This window comes from Eptatretus burgeri, chromosome 2 (genome assembly GCF_056783735.1).
Source record: "Eptatretus burgeri isolate ZD-2024b chromosome 2, Ebu_testis_v1, whole genome shotgun sequence".
In the NCBI taxonomy this organism is placed as follows: Eukaryota; Metazoa; Chordata; class Myxini; order Myxiniformes; family Myxinidae; genus Eptatretus; species Eptatretus burgeri.
Genome location: NC_140962.1, coordinates 33,673,743 through 33,692,252, shown reverse-complemented (window position 1 = coordinate 33,692,252; position 18,510 = coordinate 33,673,743). Strand labels below are relative to the sequence as shown.

General features: G+C 43.4%; 1 protein-coding gene across 24 annotated transcripts in view; it reads left to right on the top strand.

Annotated features, from left to right (window-relative positions):
- Positions 1-18,510, top strand: part of LOC147031775 (uncharacterized) — a 96,829-nt gene that overhangs the window by 63,043 nt on the left and 15,276 nt on the right. For 21 of the 24 annotated variants that reach the window (XM_085867431.1, XM_085867416.1, XM_085867407.1 and 18 more), the window contains one exon: positions 67-1,143. In XM_085867431.1, the coding sequence (XP_085723557.1) occupies positions 67-589 (523 nt within the window). In that variant the 3' untranslated portion in view covers positions 590-1,143. Of the gene's footprint in view, positions 1-66; positions 1,144-3,047; positions 4,759-17,817; positions 18,400-18,510 lie in introns of those variants that run through there. The other 3 variants (XM_085867454.1, XM_085867470.1, XM_085867478.1) reach the window with 3 other exon arrangements.

The following is an 18,510-nucleotide window of genomic DNA, read 5'->3' as shown; positions in this document are numbered from 1 at the left end:
CCACTGTTTGCACTTCCATGTGCTGGCCTCTTTTGCTTTGACCTTTTACCCTGTCACCTATGACAGGTTTGAAAAGCTGGACCTCACCCCAAAAAGTGCCCAGAAAATGATGCCCATTCTTGAACGATGGATGTGCGAAGCCGAAGCGAGATATCAAAACAATCCCAACGGTCTTTCAGATTTTATTGGTTCAGAGCCATCCCGTCGCCGCCGCCGCCGAACTTCCTTCACACCAAATGCCCTTGTCGCCCTCAACTGCTATTTTGAGGGAAATATGCACCCAGCGGGTCAAGAGATGACTGAGCTTGCTGAGCGGCTCGGCTACGATCGTGAGGTTGTGCGCATTTGGTTCTGCAACAAACGACAGGCCCTCAAGAATACTATCAAGCAAATAAAGGGCCACGGTGCCAGTGCACAGACTTCAATCGCAGGCCTTCCAACAGTCACACTTTCCAATGTTTCCATGGTAGCCGACCCCACAGGGACAGTGACTGGAGGGCCAAGTGCAATCGAACCAAGAGAAATGGATAGCAGCGTATGTGCGGTTTCTGTATCCGCTCTAGTTGAGAACTCTGAGAACGCGGATTGAACGTGTTTATTATTAGTATTGACGTTTTGAATCACTCCCTTGAAGAACTTTTGTTTTGTGATGTCAGCCATGAGGAAGTATAGGATTTTAACTTTGTTACCCTTTTTTGGGGTAAAATGTGACTTAGGGTTGATCTGTTTTAGATCTGGAGGGAGAGGGGGAAATGAGGCATTGCTGTTGGAAAAGAGCAACTGAAAGTTTAACAAAGGGTAATGGACAATTGCAACAGTTCTCAAATAATTTTATTTTAGATAACGTGACACGAGTTTCACCTGGTAAATATACTCCTCAGGTTGTGGCTGGAGATATTATGATCATCATCAACGTACCATGGTCTTGACAGAACATCTGTGCTGTGAAAGCAGTCTCTTGGCACGGGTCATGCTCGGTGGTTTGCCAGTTGGAAAGTAGCCAGGGTGCTGGCGATACCTCGACTACTCTCAGGGAAAGACACCGAAGGATCTTTAACGTCCACCAAACAACCAGTGTTGACAGACGGGTATCTGGAAGAATGAAGGAGTTTTATTCACCGTGATTCCACTAGAATGGAAACCTCACAAGTGTCAGAGAGGATTGTACAAGGAATTTTCACACTGAAACTCCTCCAAGTAAGATATTCATTGATCAGGCACAAATGAAGGTAAGGTTTTTACATGATGTCGCAGGCTGAACTTTAACATCAACGAGGAATCAGGAGGCAGGTGTTGGCCGCATTGACTTCCGGCAGGCAATAATAAGCCTGCTTCAATGTATCAAATGTACTGAAGTCTAATTTATGAACAAGCACCTCAAAGATGAAGTCTCATTATTCTCATTGACTTTCTTGAAAAAGCCCAGACCATATTTGGGAATCGATGTGAACACGATCCGGAAGGCTTGTGTTCATTAAAGGTGATTGGATTGTGAAAAATGTCGAATGTAAAAATAATTTGCTGGAGATTTAGTTGATGCCAAGTTTTTGTTGAACTTGTGGGTTTGTGGAAGTTGAGCAACATGAGTTTTAGTCCCAATTGTACAGCCATTGAAAAAAAACAAGATATTGCATTACCTTTTTCTTGGTGTTTCCTGCAATTTCAAGAAGATTGTTCTGTTACAGGAATTTTGTTGCAGGAATTTTGAATTTGCTCAGGGTGCTCATGCTCATTCGACTACTCATCGCAAAACACACGGTGCAGTCTTTAACATCCTCCAATGACCAGTTTTGGTGGATGGGCCCTCCAGCTTCATGTCCTTTTGATAGATGGCGCACACATTGATGTAACATTTTACATGCGAAACACGAGGGTGACAGTTTATAGCGAGGTCAAGATTCCAACTCAGGCGAGACAGCTCAGAGGAGAATGTGCCTCTCAGAATATTTCAACTCATTCAATGAAATAATTTTTTTTCATCGCTTCAAAGAAACGAATACAGACAGGTATTTGGCATCATTAAACATCCTACATCTGACTTAAGGTTGCAGGACAGGAACAAGGTTTCGCTGAGCAAGCAAGACAAATTTTATGACACGTTTCGAGTAATACACCTCCGTTAGCATTGATGATGGCTTCTCACTTACTGGGCAAGGATGAGATGAGATTGCGTACGTATTTGATTGGTAGTTTCTCAATGCATACCCACATCAGATAGTTATTAAGATCAAGCATGGTTCTCAGCATCTTTACTGCCAATTGGTTAACCCATAATACTCCAGACGGTCTCAAGTTGGTTGAGACAAGGGTTGTTTCCTGGTAGTGTGAAGAAAGACAGTGTATGAATGGCAAAGTCATGCAGGAGGTATTTCACCCTTAATTTGGAGAATGTGCATCAATCAAGTTGAAAATACAGTATATGCATTTGTATAATAAATAATATGATGTGATACAAAACGTATAGTACTCACCAGCTTGGTTGTGTGCCAGGGAGTAGAATCATGTTGAGAAATGCAGTTTTTGGTCCTTTTGAAGTGTTCCAAGATAGGGGGCTTTAACTGCATTCCTCCAACTTGCATGTTATCCAAAGCTTTCGCAATACCAGTAAAAAAAAATAACTCCTCCTGCTTAGACTTCCAAAATCCAAGATTATTTCTCGCTTCTCCCGTCTCTGGGACCACATTCCAGAGGCTTTTCTGTCTCATTCTTCCCTCCATGACTTCAATCTGGTCTTCAAGACGGCTGTTCACCAACCATCTCAGATCATCCCCAATCCAAATCGATTATCTTTTATTCTATCCCCCTCTCCTTAAATTTCAAGTTTTTCTCTCCTGAGAGTTTGCTCTTGTATCCATCTTGTCCACCCCCTGCATCCTCCCCTACCCTTCATTCTTACCATCTCTTATTTTTTTGACCATCCCTTATTTATCCATTTCCATCTATTTTGTCTTTCAATCTTGCTGTTGCCGTCCCCCCCTCCCCCCTCTCTCTACTGTTCCTTTTGTTCTGTTGCATCCTGATCCATTCTTTGTTATCGCTCTTCCCAGATCCTTGACTTTGCATACAAAAAATGAGAATGACCTTCACCATGGCTGGAAATGCATCTCCATGCCATCTGGCCCTGCCGATGTTGGACAGTACCCTACACACAGTCAGAGTGAATTTTTTCTCTATTACATTGCCGAACAAACTGCTGACTGTCTGAGCCATACAGGTTGAAACTCAACTAGGAATATTAACAAGTCCCACTGATTTTTATTTTTTTTTGTCCTTTCTGCATGCTCTATAGTATATGCTGTGCTCATTTTTTGTAGTTCAGAAACTGTTTCTTCCGAGGTCTGTGGGCATGGAAACCCCATTTTGCCAAGATGAATCCATGCAGTATGGCTGCTCACATTCACCCGAGAATGGTCCTCCCAGGTCTTCTTTAGATCGGTTGTTGATGGTGCTCCGTCTGAAGCACAAGCATTTCAACATTGAATATTTTGAACTTCTGGAAAACCGTTTTGGTAATTCATCCCTTTCGTTGCTTCACACTGCTAGTTTCCTTGTGCCTCTTCAGGAGTCGAGCTGCACTTGACTGGTTAAATTTAACTTCTGATGCAACTTGTCTCATTCATTCCCTCTTCACTCAAAGAAGCAATTACACTTTCTTTCCCATTAAATAGTACACAGGTATAAGGTCGTCTTATTTCATATGCAGCACATGGGTGCAAGTGGCATCGTTTGCTGTGAGCACAGCTGTGCTGCTGATACAGTGTCCACTGCAGGTTAGAACAGGAATTTGTAATTTGTTCAGGGTGCCAGCAATAGCTCACCTACTCGTCATGAAGGAGATGGGTTCTATAACATCCACTCATCAATGCCGGCAGATGGGACACCTAGTTTAATTTCAATCCGAGGGACAGCACACACGTTGAATCGCCCTGCATGCGAAACACCTGGATGAGAGTTTATAGTTGGGTCAGGATTAAAACCCAGGCTAGATAGCTTAGAGATGAGTCTGCGTATCTTGAGGCCATCCCACCAGTCCAGGTATTTGGTGTAATGAACGACAACTTGCTCTTCCCAGGAAAAGTGCTTTGCGCTGTCGGTTTTGAAAGTTATAGCCACCCTCCAAGCATCGCTTACTGAAGGCCCTGTCACACCGTGACGATTTAGCCAGCGTATGCCGACGTATGAAAAATTTGGCTAAAACGCTGGCACACGTCGAATACGTTATGGGTAAGTTTGTATACGTTAAGAGCACGCTGGCATACGTCGTAGTACGCTGGCATACGTCGGAGTACGCTGGCATACGTCGGAGTACGCCGAGCTGTTAGACAAATTTTCCATGCTTGAATTTTTTTCAACGTATGCCAGCGTATGACTCGCACGTTCCGCATAACGCTGGTCATAAGTTGTAGGCACGCTACGCGATCGTTGACACACGTCGACACACGTTACTTATAAGGTACTCATAAGTCGAAACACGTCAAGGTAATGGTTAGCGTCAGTGTTCCCTACTCCCTGGTTTAGGTTTTTTTTTCTTCGGTAGGACGGTGATGTTGACACTTCGATTTCCAGTGCGGTTATAATATAATATAATTAATAGGCTGCCACTCAACGATTTAAATCATAACCGCACAAGAAATCGAAGTGTCAACAATCACCGTCATACCGAAGAAAAAAAAAAACAAAAAAACAGGGAGTCTGGAACACTGACGCTAACCATTACCTCGACGTGTTTCGACTTATGAGTACCTTCCAAGTAACGTGTGTCAACGATTGCGTAGTGTGCCTACAACTTATGGCCAGCGGATGCGGAACGTGTGTCACATGCCGAGTACGTCGAGAAATTTTCAACATGCTGAAAATTTCTCGACGTACTCGGCATATGACGACGTATGTCAGCGTACTACGACATATGCCAGCGTGCTCTTAGCGTATACAAAACTTACCCATAACGTATTCGACGTGTGCCAGCTTGGTTCGGCAAATTTTTCATATGTCGGCATTTGCTGGCTAAAACGTCAAGGTGTGACAGCGGCTTCACACTTTGATGTCTATTGCAGTTATGATTTCAATCGGCGAGCCGCAGCCTATTAATAGCCTACGCCACGTGATCGTCGGCGATACGCTGCCACGCTATGCATAGGTTAGACTATCGTTGGGCATAGGTTGTGAATGCCGCCAACACGCTCAGCATTCGTTGGTATGAGTTATCTATATGTGATTGAAACATTATGTGTACGTTACTAATACGTTATGCATACGTCCAACTCGTTATGAATATGTCCAACACATTATTATACGCCCAAAACTTAAAAAAAACATCAATAGTTCAGCGTACGCCAGCGCTTTACATACATTTTGATACCTTGCCATACGCTGGCTAAAACGTCAAGGTGTGACAGCCCCTTTATCAATCCCCAAATAACTGATAAGAACGTAATCTTTTTCTAAAATCCTCAATCTGGGCAATAAAACGATTGATGCAATTTTTGTTTTGTTTTTTTCTACTGCCAGACAAACGTCAAATGTGTTAGCTTTTTTATAAAAGTTTGCTGATAGGTCGCATCTCCAGATATTACTTGTCCACACGTATTGCCGAGGCTTTTAAATTCCTGTTACTGTGCTGTTGAGGATAAAATTATCCTTCATCGCCGGTTCTTATGGCTTTTGCAACCTCACTTGAATCGGAGTCGACTGATTTCAACACGGCGTATGTTTTTGAGATTATAAAAGGAAATATTTCCTCCATGAGCCTTTGACCAAAAGTCATAAAATTTGGAACACATGCTGAAAACGGATCAAAAACCAATGATTAATCTCTCCTATTTCATAAAGTTTTCTTTTATGATTAAAATATCACAGAAATGATTTTTGACCAGTTAAAGTGTTGATCAGTCGAGTTGATAGCGAATAGCATTTATACCAATTATCCAAAGACTGCACTCTATATTTCCAAAACAATTATGCTAATAAGCAGTGAAATTGCAACCCCGCTATTTTGACATATGCCATTGTTCTGATGTCACGCACTTCGTAGCTATATCAAGCTATGTGAGTGCAGTGACAATGAAATTATAGTTTATCAGCTTCCCAAAGCCCCTATTAAGAATTATCATTTATCAAGGAGGATGGACGATAGCTATATTTGCAATTACATAGTGACTTTAATACTTGGACATGGTCACGGTAGTCCAAAATAACATGCATCGATATTCCATTTCATAGATCGAGGGCCGGTTTTTAATTACGCTGTTCAGATGGAATCGTGGCAAATATTCAACAGGGACATTTATCAGAGGATTAAAGGGTCGTTCATGAGAGGTCACCCTAAGTAAAAAAAATACAAAATTTCACGTCGTCCAATGATTGAAAACTTCAGGTATTTTCATGTTGCCACAGCAATCGCAGAAATGAAGAATAAACAATGAGAAAGCAGGTTATTAAGATCGTCTCGCCAACGGCTCGGACGAACATCTCCCATCACACCGGGTGGTCTTTTGACCCTCGCGAATGAATAAATGATCTCCAAATTCACACCGCGTTCTTTTAAGCATTACCTCCACCGCCAAAAGTAGATGGAGATTATGCTTTCATCCCATTGTCTGTTTGTTTGTCTGGCTGTCTGTGAGCAGGATATCTCAAAAAGTTATCGACAGATTCAGACTAAACTTGGTGGACAGGTTGTGTGTGTATCAAGGATGTATCGATTCAAATTTGGTGAAGATCAGGAACAGGATATGATGATTTTTTTTAAGTGATTCGTCACCATTGAGAGATGGGACCAAAAATGACATACAGGATGATATTTTAAAACGTTATGGACAGATTATGACAAAACTTGGTGGATAAATTGGGTAGGTGACAAGAACAAGCCAATTAGATTTTGGTTCAGGTCCGGATGCAGATCCGCAAGGATCGCTCAATGACGTTCTGAAACGCACGAGAAGGAAAGAACGTGGGAAGACCACTTCAAATTGCAAATAAATACAAGGCACAGGGAAGTGAAATCCGCTGCACATGATGTGTAACGCGCACAGAGTAAAAGGAGTGTTCATTTACGTCCATAGGAGGTCCAATAAATAAAGAAGATATAAGCACGCCTGACGCTAGGCAGAGGCTTCAGACTTTGGCATGCTCACGAAGCTGGACTTTGGCAATGAAATGTCCCAGAAGATAAAGAAAATGAGATCACATTTGTGGATGTAGTTTTTTTTTTTAATAATGCTTTTTTTTTTGCTACGAAACATCATATCTTCCAGTCTCCTTGAGTATCCAAACTCATAAAAGGCTGTGTGTGTGTGTGTGTGTGTGTGTGTGTGTGTGTGTGTGTGTGTGTGTGTGTGTGTGTGTGTGTGTGTGTGTGTGTGTGTGTGTGTGTGTGTACACATGCAAATTGCTGCTGTTGCCTGCTATCTCCACATGTGGCTGGGTTTCAGGAGGTGAAACAGAGACCTACCAGGTCTCGTGTGTGTGTGTGTGTGTGTGTGTGTGTGTGTGTGTGTGTGTGTGTGTGTGTGTGTGTGTGTGTGTGTGTGTGTGTGTGTGTGTGTGTGCATGCGTGCAACTTGTTGCCAGCTATCTCCACATGTGGGTCGGTTTCAGGAGGTGAAACAGTAACTGCTCGGTCTCAAAAGTGTGTGTGTGTCTGTCTGTCTGTCTGTCTGTCTGCATATGGGGTTTTAGAATGTGGAATTAAGTCCACCCAGGGCAGGCTGAAAGTATCCACACCTTCATCTCTGGAGGGGTCACGATTCATGGACCAAGCTGTGAAGTATTGTTTTCAAAGTTTTGTGCCAAGAGCTCTCTTCAGGATTGTTACTGAGCCCAGGATGGCTTCCAACTGTAGTTCGTTTGTCGTGATATTACCAGGGATGGTTTTTAATATCTCTGTGAAGTTCTTCTTCATCATTCCCATGAGGTTGTTCATCATCACTGGTACAACTTTGGCATTCTTCAGCTTCCATGATCTTTTCACTTCATGCTTGAGGTCTTGGTATTTGGTCATTTTCTTGATTTCTGCATCGTTCGTCCAAAATCACCGGTACTAACACCTCAATTAGCAAAACCTTCTTCTCTTTTTTTTTGCGTCGAAGTATGATATCTGGTCGCAATGGTTTGTTTTCAATGTTCAGGCCCGATGGGATCATAAGGTCGTACGTAAGCGGTGCTTCAATGTTTTTAGTGATTGCTTTTGGTTCATTTTCCCACAAATTTTCTGGAATTGAAATGTCAGTGTTTGCAGATGTGCCAGCGGATTACTTTACAAACTCTGTTGTGTCATTGTGTGTACAGATGTTCTTATACGTGTTTGGTCATTAAGCGCCACACATCATTCTCTTTGCTAACCCCACCTCCACTCCTCCCTTGTCTTTTTCTTTTTTCCTCCTCTCCCCCACCCTTTTCTCTCACTCTGTCCCCTCCTTGCTCCCCCCCTCCTCATAAAATGCAGCACTCTCCTTCCACACCTCTGTCGCTCTCTCGGTGTGTGTGTGTGTGTATCTCACTCACGCACCCCTCCCTCCCGTAGTAAATAGCAACATTTGGGGGGGTGTCGCTTTCTCCACCTCCCCCAACTCCCCTTTTCCCCTTTCGTCATCGTCTCTGCCTCCCCTTCCCCCTCTCACTTTACACCTGCCTTCTCCCTCTCCCTCTCCCTCTCTCCCCCACCCCCCCCCCCCACCTTATTGACCCGTCAACGAAGCGACGGGTTGTATTTGCAAGTTAGAAATAAAATAACTCCAACCCATCATTTTTGTTGGGCTTCTATAATACATGGAATAGATCTGGTGGTCGATAGACACAGATAAGAAAGAAAGAGACCATGCAATATTATGTACTGTCGGACATGGCGTATTCACGGGTCATAAGATGTGACCGGCTTCGATATCCGCGTATTCATTTTTTTTTTAACACTTCAGGACTGGTCTCCTGTATCCACCTGGGAAATTGGAAATCAACCGACATCACAGTATTACGTTTAAAAAAGGTGCAAAAACAGATCCCCTCAATGACAGTCCAATTAGCTAACTGTACTTCCAACTATCAGCAAGGTCATGGAATCCATCATCACAGTTGACATAAAATCATTCCTTCTCTCCAGCAGCCTCATTTCACATCATCAATTCGGATACAGACCTGGTCACTCGACCTGGGGCATGCTGCTTCTCCTCTCACAACAATGGCGGAGGCCCTCAATATCAGACATGAGATCAGGGCCATCTGTCTGGACATATCTAGACTTTTGATACAGTCTGATACATAGCTCGAGCATCCTGCCTTGCTCTTGAAACTGTCTGCCTATGGAATCACTGTGTAATCGCTCTTCCACGAGCCTAGACCATGTTAAAAAAAATATATTTTTAAACTCTTCTCAACATTCACGGCATTTTACAGGGGCGTATCCCCTGCGAATAACGGGTTCCGACAGTACAAGAATGGAACTAAACCCCACTAATAGTGCCAAGTTACTGGACTCAGACCATAGACAAAGGGGGCTAACATGTGAGGACTTGAGCTCTTCTTGGCTGCAGAACGACCTGTGGTTGTGCAGGCTGATGTGGCAGTGGACAAAGGTGCAGCTCGGGGTGGGAGACAAGAGGATGATGATAAGGTGCGATGGCAGGGTGATGGCATTCTCTGTCTCTCAAACCGGTCCTTCGTGGGGAGCAACAAATCTGAGAGAAATGGAATGCCCTGTGAGACCTCAATCTCCGACTGTCATCTGCTGCATGCATGTGCAGACACTGCTTTTATCACCTTGAGAAATACCCCCAATCACACGGTTGGTCTCGTCATTGGCCGCCCGCTGAGCAGGGGTAGCTTCTTCCGGCGAGCATCCCACCCCGCTAAAGGGCTCCACAGCTTACGATGTGGCCCTTGTCCTGCAGTCCTCTGGGCATGCATCCTGTAATTATGTCCATTTAAGTGCCTTTGTGGTGCTTTGTTGCTCAGAAGTCCTCCGCCTTGCCTCACATGCACAGGCTTTACACAATAACACCTCACCCTATTCTGTTCTCAGGTTACAATCACTGCCCCTATCAGTGCACATATGACAAACAACTTACCTCTGGCAGATCCCTAATACAGGTGTAATTCTACCCTTCTTGAGCACAGATTGTGGCAAATTCTGTTTTTGGTATTCATCCTTTTTTCACCTTTTCAACATTGACATCTGTGCATGCTGATCGTGGCCTGCCACTCCGAGGGCAGTCGCGCATATCGGCATGTTCATCTCCTGCAGTCATTGTCCGCTTGGCCCATCGACCAATTGTGCTGTGGTTGACAGCATAGTCCCCATACACGCCTTCTGTCATCATTTATGGAGGTTTCCGCTGGTCTGCTTCTCACACACCAATAATTCAATATCAGCACGTTGCTTCTGACAGAAATCCATGGGGGCAGCCATTTTTGACAACGACTACAGCATTTCCACGTGTGGGAAGACAATGTAATTATCATATTGTTACGGATCTGGAGTTTGAGTTTGACCACAAGGAGAAGCGCTTGGGTTCCTCCCGAACACCCGGTCCTGAGGCCATCGGACACAAATAAGGTCGCACTCTGGTGGGTTTCTAAACAACCATGAGCACCAATTGGTACTGTCACTTGGGCATGGTTACACTATCTCATGTGATACATTACGGGTGGGCGGCCACAGGGGGATCTTGTACCCTCGATGCATAATCTAATTAACTCACTGGATCAGGTACAGCCGAGTGGAGCTGCCAAGTATGCACCCTCCAGAGGAAGGGAGGGAGAGGGAGAGAGAGAGAGAGAGAGAATGAATGAGGTGTGGTGACATATTTTGGACGTGGAGCGGCCCACGGGCCTACTCTTCCCATTCGCTTAGGAGGGAGGGAAAACTGAGGATGTCTCAGGTGCGTGGTCAGAGGTGGTATCATGAGGTGCAATGAAATGCAGATGAGGTGCAGAGAAGGAAAAACAGTAAGAAGTGCATGTCTGTGGGGTCGCTCTGAAAAGAACGGTTGGCGGGACTTGCCCTCGCTGATTGCTCTTTTGTGTCCACAGCAGACGAGACAGAATGTGTGAGAAGACGGAGGTCCTCAATGCCAGACATGAGATCGGAGCCATCTCCCGAGACATACCGCGTGCTTTCGATACAGTCTGGCATCCCATCCTGCTCACCAAACGTTCTTCCTATGGTAGTCAAGACAATCTTCACTCATGGCTCGCAGACTTCCCCTCCTGTCGCAGTCAACATGCGTCCCTAAATGGAATTCTCTCATCCCCTCTTCATGTCCTGGCTGGAGTTCCTCAAGGCATTGTTCTGGGCCCTGTTCTTTTTCTGGTTTTCATCAATGATCTCTCCGACTCTCTCAAATTCTCCTCCTCTCTTTGCTGATGACTCCACCCTCTGCCGTACCATATGTCATCCCTCAGATCGGCAAGCTGCAGCTTCTTCACTCACTGCAGATCTGGATAAAATCACAGGCTGGACCAACACGTGGAAAATATCTTTCAATCCTGACAAATCTCACACTCTCACTATGTCTCTCTGAAAGGACCGTCTGGACCCCATCCCCCCCCGCCCCCCATCTACTTTCTCAACAATCCTCTTGAAGACATCCTTTCATTCAAACCTTTGGGCCTCACTATCTGCCATGATCTTTCCTGGGAAAGACACATCTCCAAGCTGGCCTCCAAAGCCAGTCACCGATTGGGAATCCTCTGTCGTGCAAAGTCCTTCCTTGGCATAAGTGAGCTCCTGACCATGTATATAGCTTTCATCCGCAGCCTGATGAAGTACTGCTCTCCCATCTGGGCTGGTGCTCCTGCCTCGCACCTTTCTCGGCTTCAGGCTGTGGAAACCAAGACATTTAAGATCATGGTATCTCCCACGATGAGGCTGAGTCTTTGGGTCTCTCACTCTCTCACCGCAGGCAGGTTGGTGGTCTTTGTCTTCCACCATCTCCTCTCCGGCCTTTTCCTCTCCGTGCTCTGTCCGCTATCTGTCCCGCCCATATTTCCGCAGGGCACTCAAGGTGCGCCAGAAACGCCATTCTGGTTGAACTACCAAAATCAACAATTACTGCTCTTCTTCACTCTTTCATTCCTCTTTTTTTCGCCCCACCTTTAGAACAAACTCCCACACTCTCTTCAATCCCACTCTTCCCTCCAAATCTTGAAAATAGCTGTTCACCACCATCTCTTATCTTCCCCCACCCAAAACCATGATCTTTTCTACCCCTGTTAATCCACCCCAAACCCACCTCCTTCATATTCCCTGTTTTCCTTCCTGAAAGTCCCTGTAGTGTCCATCTTGTTTACCCCATGTACCCCGCCCCATCCTTTCTCCCTTCCACAGATCTCATGTGTCTATTCCCCACTGTTTTGTGCTTCCCTCTCCCATCCCTCTTGTCTCCTGCTCCCCTTGCTATATGTTCTGTGTGTTAGCTCTTATACGAGCCTCGACATTGTGTATTAAAAACATTTTAAAAAACCAGATAGCTTACTAATGAAGTGTAAGGAAGTCTGTACATGTAACTGTGTTTCGGACTGCCCTAATTGATGTGTTCAACACGACGCCTGCATTGCTCCCTCGCTCAGCGCTTCACTCTGCCTACTCAGCTGCACCCGCGTCCCATGCCATGCCGCCAACCGCAAAAAGCTGATGTGTCTCTCTCTCTAACGACCCAGAACTTCTACAACTCCTTCACAGGGTATTTTATAGATGTCTGGTGAGGGAGGAGCCTGAAGTCTGATCAGGACGGATGCTTTTCCAAGTATTAGCCTGCCCCTGCAAGGCCTTGACACTGGAAATGGCCTCATTCACTTCTGAACTCTGCCACACGAAAGAGTTCCAAGGTTAACATGGGGTGCGGGTTTCTGGGTGCGCTTTCCGGCCACGAACGTGAGCTGGACAACAAATGGGAGCCGTAATTGAATGCAGTGCCAGGGATATCCATGTGACGTTGACTGGATTCCAGTGCATACTTGTGCCTCGAGCAACACGCCAGAACGTTCCAAACACAAACATCTGTAATGGTACGTGGCATCCATTGTTCCAAAATATCTTCAAAAGACTGTTGGGCATCCATGGGGGTGACTGTGGTTGCAGCATTCGTAGCGGTTGTGTGAGGTGGTTGAAGTGTCTATGGTGAGGTAAGCAAGTTGTTAGGCATTTTTTTATAAGTGTGCCGTGGTGGTTGTAGGAATTTTGTGGAATTGTGGTTTGAGTATGGCGAAGGTCTGAGGTGATGGTGGGTTCAGAATTCCATGAGAACTCTAAGGTAGTTGGGGAGGATGCAATCCACTTTTTAACTGCTATCTGTTTCATATCTGGAGCAGGATTGTGTGGCCTAAAAGGAGGAAGCAGTCAAAGTGGATGCAGAGAGAATGTTCAAATAACTGAACCATTGCCTTGATTTCACATGCGAGCAAGATATTACTGAAGATCATTCAACACAGAAAATAATACTTCATTAAGCAATAAATGCCCAATGAGCAAGCAGTTTTCAGACGAGGAAAAGTTACTCAAAATCAAATCGCAAATCTGAGGTGGATCATGGAAAAAGAAAAGGAAGTTGTATCTCTGTTTTATAGATTATAGCAAAGCTTTACATTGTGTTGATCATGAATTGATGTGGCTTCTGCTGAGAGAAATGGGGATGTCAGAGCAACTTATATATCTGGTACAAAACCTGCACACCAAGGAAGAAGCTCCAGTGAGAACAGAGTAAGGAGAGAAAGAATGGTTTGGAATTGGAAAAGGGGTTAAACAGCGGTGCATTTTCTTCCCTTATGTGGTCAATTTGTGGAGCGAGTACATCATGAGGAAATGAAACTTGGATAACATCGAGGTTGGAGCCAGGATTGGAGGAAGACGTATCAACAATCTAAGCCCTAAGGTGTGCAGATGATACCACACTGTTGGCAGAAAGTAAAGAAGACTTCATAACACTGCTGCAGACAGTGAAGAAGGAAAGTGAAAAATCTGGTCTTCATTTAAACCAAAAAAAAAATAAAAAATCGCACCCTTCTGTGTCCAAAGGAAGTGATTCAGTTTGGCATTTTAAATATGAAACAGGCAAAGCCAAGAAAGGAACGAAACCCATTCAAATTACCCTTTATAACAATTGGAAACTGCCCTTTATAACCCATTGGAATTACCTTTTATAACCCATTCGAATTACCCTTTATAACCCATCCAAAATACACTTTATAACCCATTCAAACTACACTTTATAACCCATTGGAACTACCCTTTATAACCTATCGGAATTACACTTTATAACGCATTGGAATTACCCTTTATAACCCATTGGAATTACCCTTTATAAGCCATTGAAATTACACTTTATAACCCATTGGAACTACCCTTTATAACATATTGGAATTACCCTTTATAACCCATTGGAATTACCCTTCATAACCCATTGGAATTACCCTTTATAACCCATTGGAATTACCCTTTATAACATATTGGAATTACCCTTTATAACCCATTGGAATTACCCTTCATAACCCATTGGAATTACCCTTTATAAGCCATTGAAATTACACTTTATAACCCATTGGAACTACCCTTTATAACATATTGGAATTACCCTTTATAACCCATTGGAATTACCCTTCATAACCCATTGGAATTACCCTTTATAACCCATTGGAATTACCCTTTATAACCCATTGGAATTACCCTTCATAACCCATTGGAATTACCCTTCATAACCCATTGGAATTACCCTTTATAAGCCATTGGAATTACACTTTATAAGCTATTGGAAGTACACTTTATAACCCATCGGAAATACCCTTTATAACCCATCACCATTACCCTTTATAACGCATTGGAATTACCCTTTATAAGCCATTGGAATTACCCTTCATAACCCATTGGAATTACCCTTTATAACGCATTGGAATTACCCTTTATAAGCCATTGGAATTACACTTTATAAGCTATTGGAAGTACACTTTATAACCCATCGGAAATACCCTTTATAACCCATCACCATTACCCTTTATAACGCATTGGAATTACCCTTTATAAGCCATTGGAATTACCCTTTATAAGCCATTGGAATTACCATTTATAAGCCATTGGAATTACCCTTTATAACCCATTGGAATTACCCTTTATAACCCATTGGAATTACCCTTTTATAAGCCATTGGAATTACCCTTTATAACGCATTGGAATTACCCTTTATAAGCCATTGGAATTACCCTTTATAAGCCATTGGAATTACCATTTATAAGCCATTGGAATTACCCTTTATAACCCATTGGAATTACCCTTTATAACCCATTGGAATTACCCTTTTATAAGCCATTGGAATTACCCTTTATAACGCAATGGAATTACCCTTTATAAGCCATTGGAATGACCCTTTTTAACCAATTGGAATTGCCCTTTATAACCAATTGGAATTGCCCTTTATAACCAATTGGAAACTGCCCTTTATAACCAATTGGAATTACACTTTATAACCCATTGGAATTGCCCTTTATAACCAATTGGAAACTGCCCTTTATAACCAATTGGAAACTGCCCTTTATAACCCATTGGAATTACACTTTATAACCCATTGGAATTACCCTTTATAACCAGTCAGAATTACCCTTTATAACCCATTAGAATTATACTTTCGATGCCTGGAGAATTACCCTTTGGAATTATCCTTCAGAACCCGCTAGAATTAACTTTTGGAGCTTATTAGTTACCCTTTGGAACCCTTTAAAATTACCCTTTAGAGTCCGCTACAATTACCCTTTCGATTTACCCTTTAGAATCCGCTAAAATTACCCTTTGGAACCCATCATAATTACCCTCCAGAACCCTCGAGAATTACCCTTTGGAATCCTCTACATTTACCCTTTCGAATCATCAAGAATTATACCTTAAAACCCTTCACAATTACCCATTAGAAGTACCCTTTTGAACCCTCTTCCATGACCCTTTCAAACCCTCTCGAGCCTTCTCAAATTACACCTTAAACCCCCTAGAATTACCCTTTGAACCCTTTGTAATTATCCTTTGCAACCCTCGAGAATTCCCCTTTCGAACCCTCCAGAATTATTCTTTTGAACCATCTATAATTACACCTAAAAACCCTCCATAATGACCCATTAGAATTACCTTTTCGAACCCTTTAGAATTACCCTTTCGAACCATCTAAAATTACACCTTAATTAAACCCTCTAGAATTACCCTTTAGAACGCTTTATAATTATCCTTTAGAGCCCTTTAGAATTAAACAAGGTGGGTTGGAAAGGTTGTTCTTCATTTTAGATGGACAGGTGGAAGGATGGACAGAAGGAATGAAGGCCATCTCAAATGTTGAAGCAGCTACACCACTTAAAAAGACTAAAATCTTGTCAACTGAGAAGATCGATATGTTCAAATTGGGAGATGATCGTGTGGAAATAGTTGAAAGTTTAATCTTTCTTGGTTCTAAAACTGAAGTAGAAAATGTGGAAGAGAAATTAATGGACAGTTGGTGTTGGAGAGAACAGCAATGTCAGGATTGACAAAGATCAGGAAAGACCAAGATGTGACAAAACAAACCAAGAGGAGGTTGGTGAATGAGCTCGTATTTCCAGTTGCAATGTATGGATGTGAGTGATGGACAGTGAAAAAGGAAGAAGATTGACAGTTTTGAAATGTGGTTTGGGAGAACAATGTTCAAAGTTCCATGTACTGTAAGAAGAACAAACAAGTCAGTGATTGATGAAAGAAGGAGCTGATACTCTCGGTCCCTCACCTTTTGGGTCTAATGAGGAATAGATATCTGTCAAATGAAAGCTAAATGTTCCACGGTTTTTGAAATATCTTGGACACAAGAACACATGGACAGATATTACACACTCAAACATGTCCATCAAATATCGTCGGAATATCCATCCACAACTTTTTGAGATATCCTGTTCACAGACAAACAAACAGACAAGGGTGAAGTGAAAACATCACCTTTGGTGGCAGAGCTGAGCAAGTATAAAACTTTACAGCTTGGTCCATGAATCATGATCCTTTACTTTGAGACCTGTAGGTAACGACACACACACACACACACACACACACACACACACACACACACACACACACACACACACACACACACACACACACACACACACACACACACCTGTTTATATAAAACGTGCAGAGCCATCCTGTTTCTCTTCGTGCTGACACACCAATTAGTCGTCGTATTTGCTAAAACATTTGGGTGAGAAGGAGAAGGAAGGGAAGACAAATTTACCCATGCAGAGTGCTTTAACCCCTCACCCTCATCCCACCCATCCCCCTGCCCTTTCTCCCCGTCCACAACCTCACGTCCCGCTTGCCTCCTCCCCCCCCTTTTTGCCCTGATGTCCTTCCCGTTAGAAATGTCTCGCATACGATGACAGGCTGTGACAGGCTCCTCCGTTTTTTCAGGGGTTGGGGTGGGGGGAGAGAAAGGAAGGGGAACAACTTTACCGGTGCGAAGAGTGCTTTAACCTCAGCGTTGCCCAGGTAAGAAAGGAAATTGCAATACCCTCTGCCACCACCACCAGGTAGTGCTACACAGTACACATGCCACCCCCCATCCTCTCCCCCCCCCCACCACAACACCGTGTGAGGCCTCAGTCACATCGCCTAAGTTACCCCCACACAAAGTTGTATTTGTACCTCAAGTTTGGAGTTTGTAAGATAAAAGATGAGGCCGTGCATAAGGAACAAAGATAGACGGAGAGACAGACAATGCCGTTTGTATATCTAGATTTTGTCCACATAATTTCTCCGATGCGAGCATTCAAAAAGTTGGACGAGCAAGGTCCAATCAACCAAGTAACACGTTTAAATTGTGTTGTGTGCAGAGCACAGATTGCCTTGCAGTGATGAGGACGCACCAAAGCTGCTGTTCATCTTGTCCCTGGAAATATATGAAAGGACCATGCTGTTTTATTCTAACGAAAGCTTTTCACCATTTCAGCGTTTTTACCCACACGATACCGAGAGCGAAATTCCTGAACAACTCTCATCCGGTGTCGGAACACAATGCCGATTCGGTAAGAATCCATGCATACGCTGGTCCGGTGAAGTGGAATACATCACCGGACGTGTTGTCATGCAGCATTGGGGTCGCAAAGTGAAGGGGAGTCGTCGTCATTATTACATCACAGGATGCGCCGACACAGCGCCAGAGATCATTCACGTGATTTAGTGACGTCACAGTGTGCGTCTGTGAACAATGCTGGGGGCGTTTCTGTGTCTGGATTCCCCCAATCAACGCGTTCGTGATTATGTGGCGAGCAATGTAATGATACTATTGGGAATATATTAATTTCTGAGATCAGACACAAGTGCTACATGTCCATGTATCTCAGCTGACTAATCTCTGAATTCAACATGAACTATCAATATATTTCATCTATTTTAACAGCGGAAACTTTTCAGTTCCATTCTAATGTTTATTTATTTTTAATAAACATTAATAACGATAATTGAATAAACATCAGAATTGAATACAAGGAGAAATTTTTTTATGTAATTTAACAAAGACAGGTAGA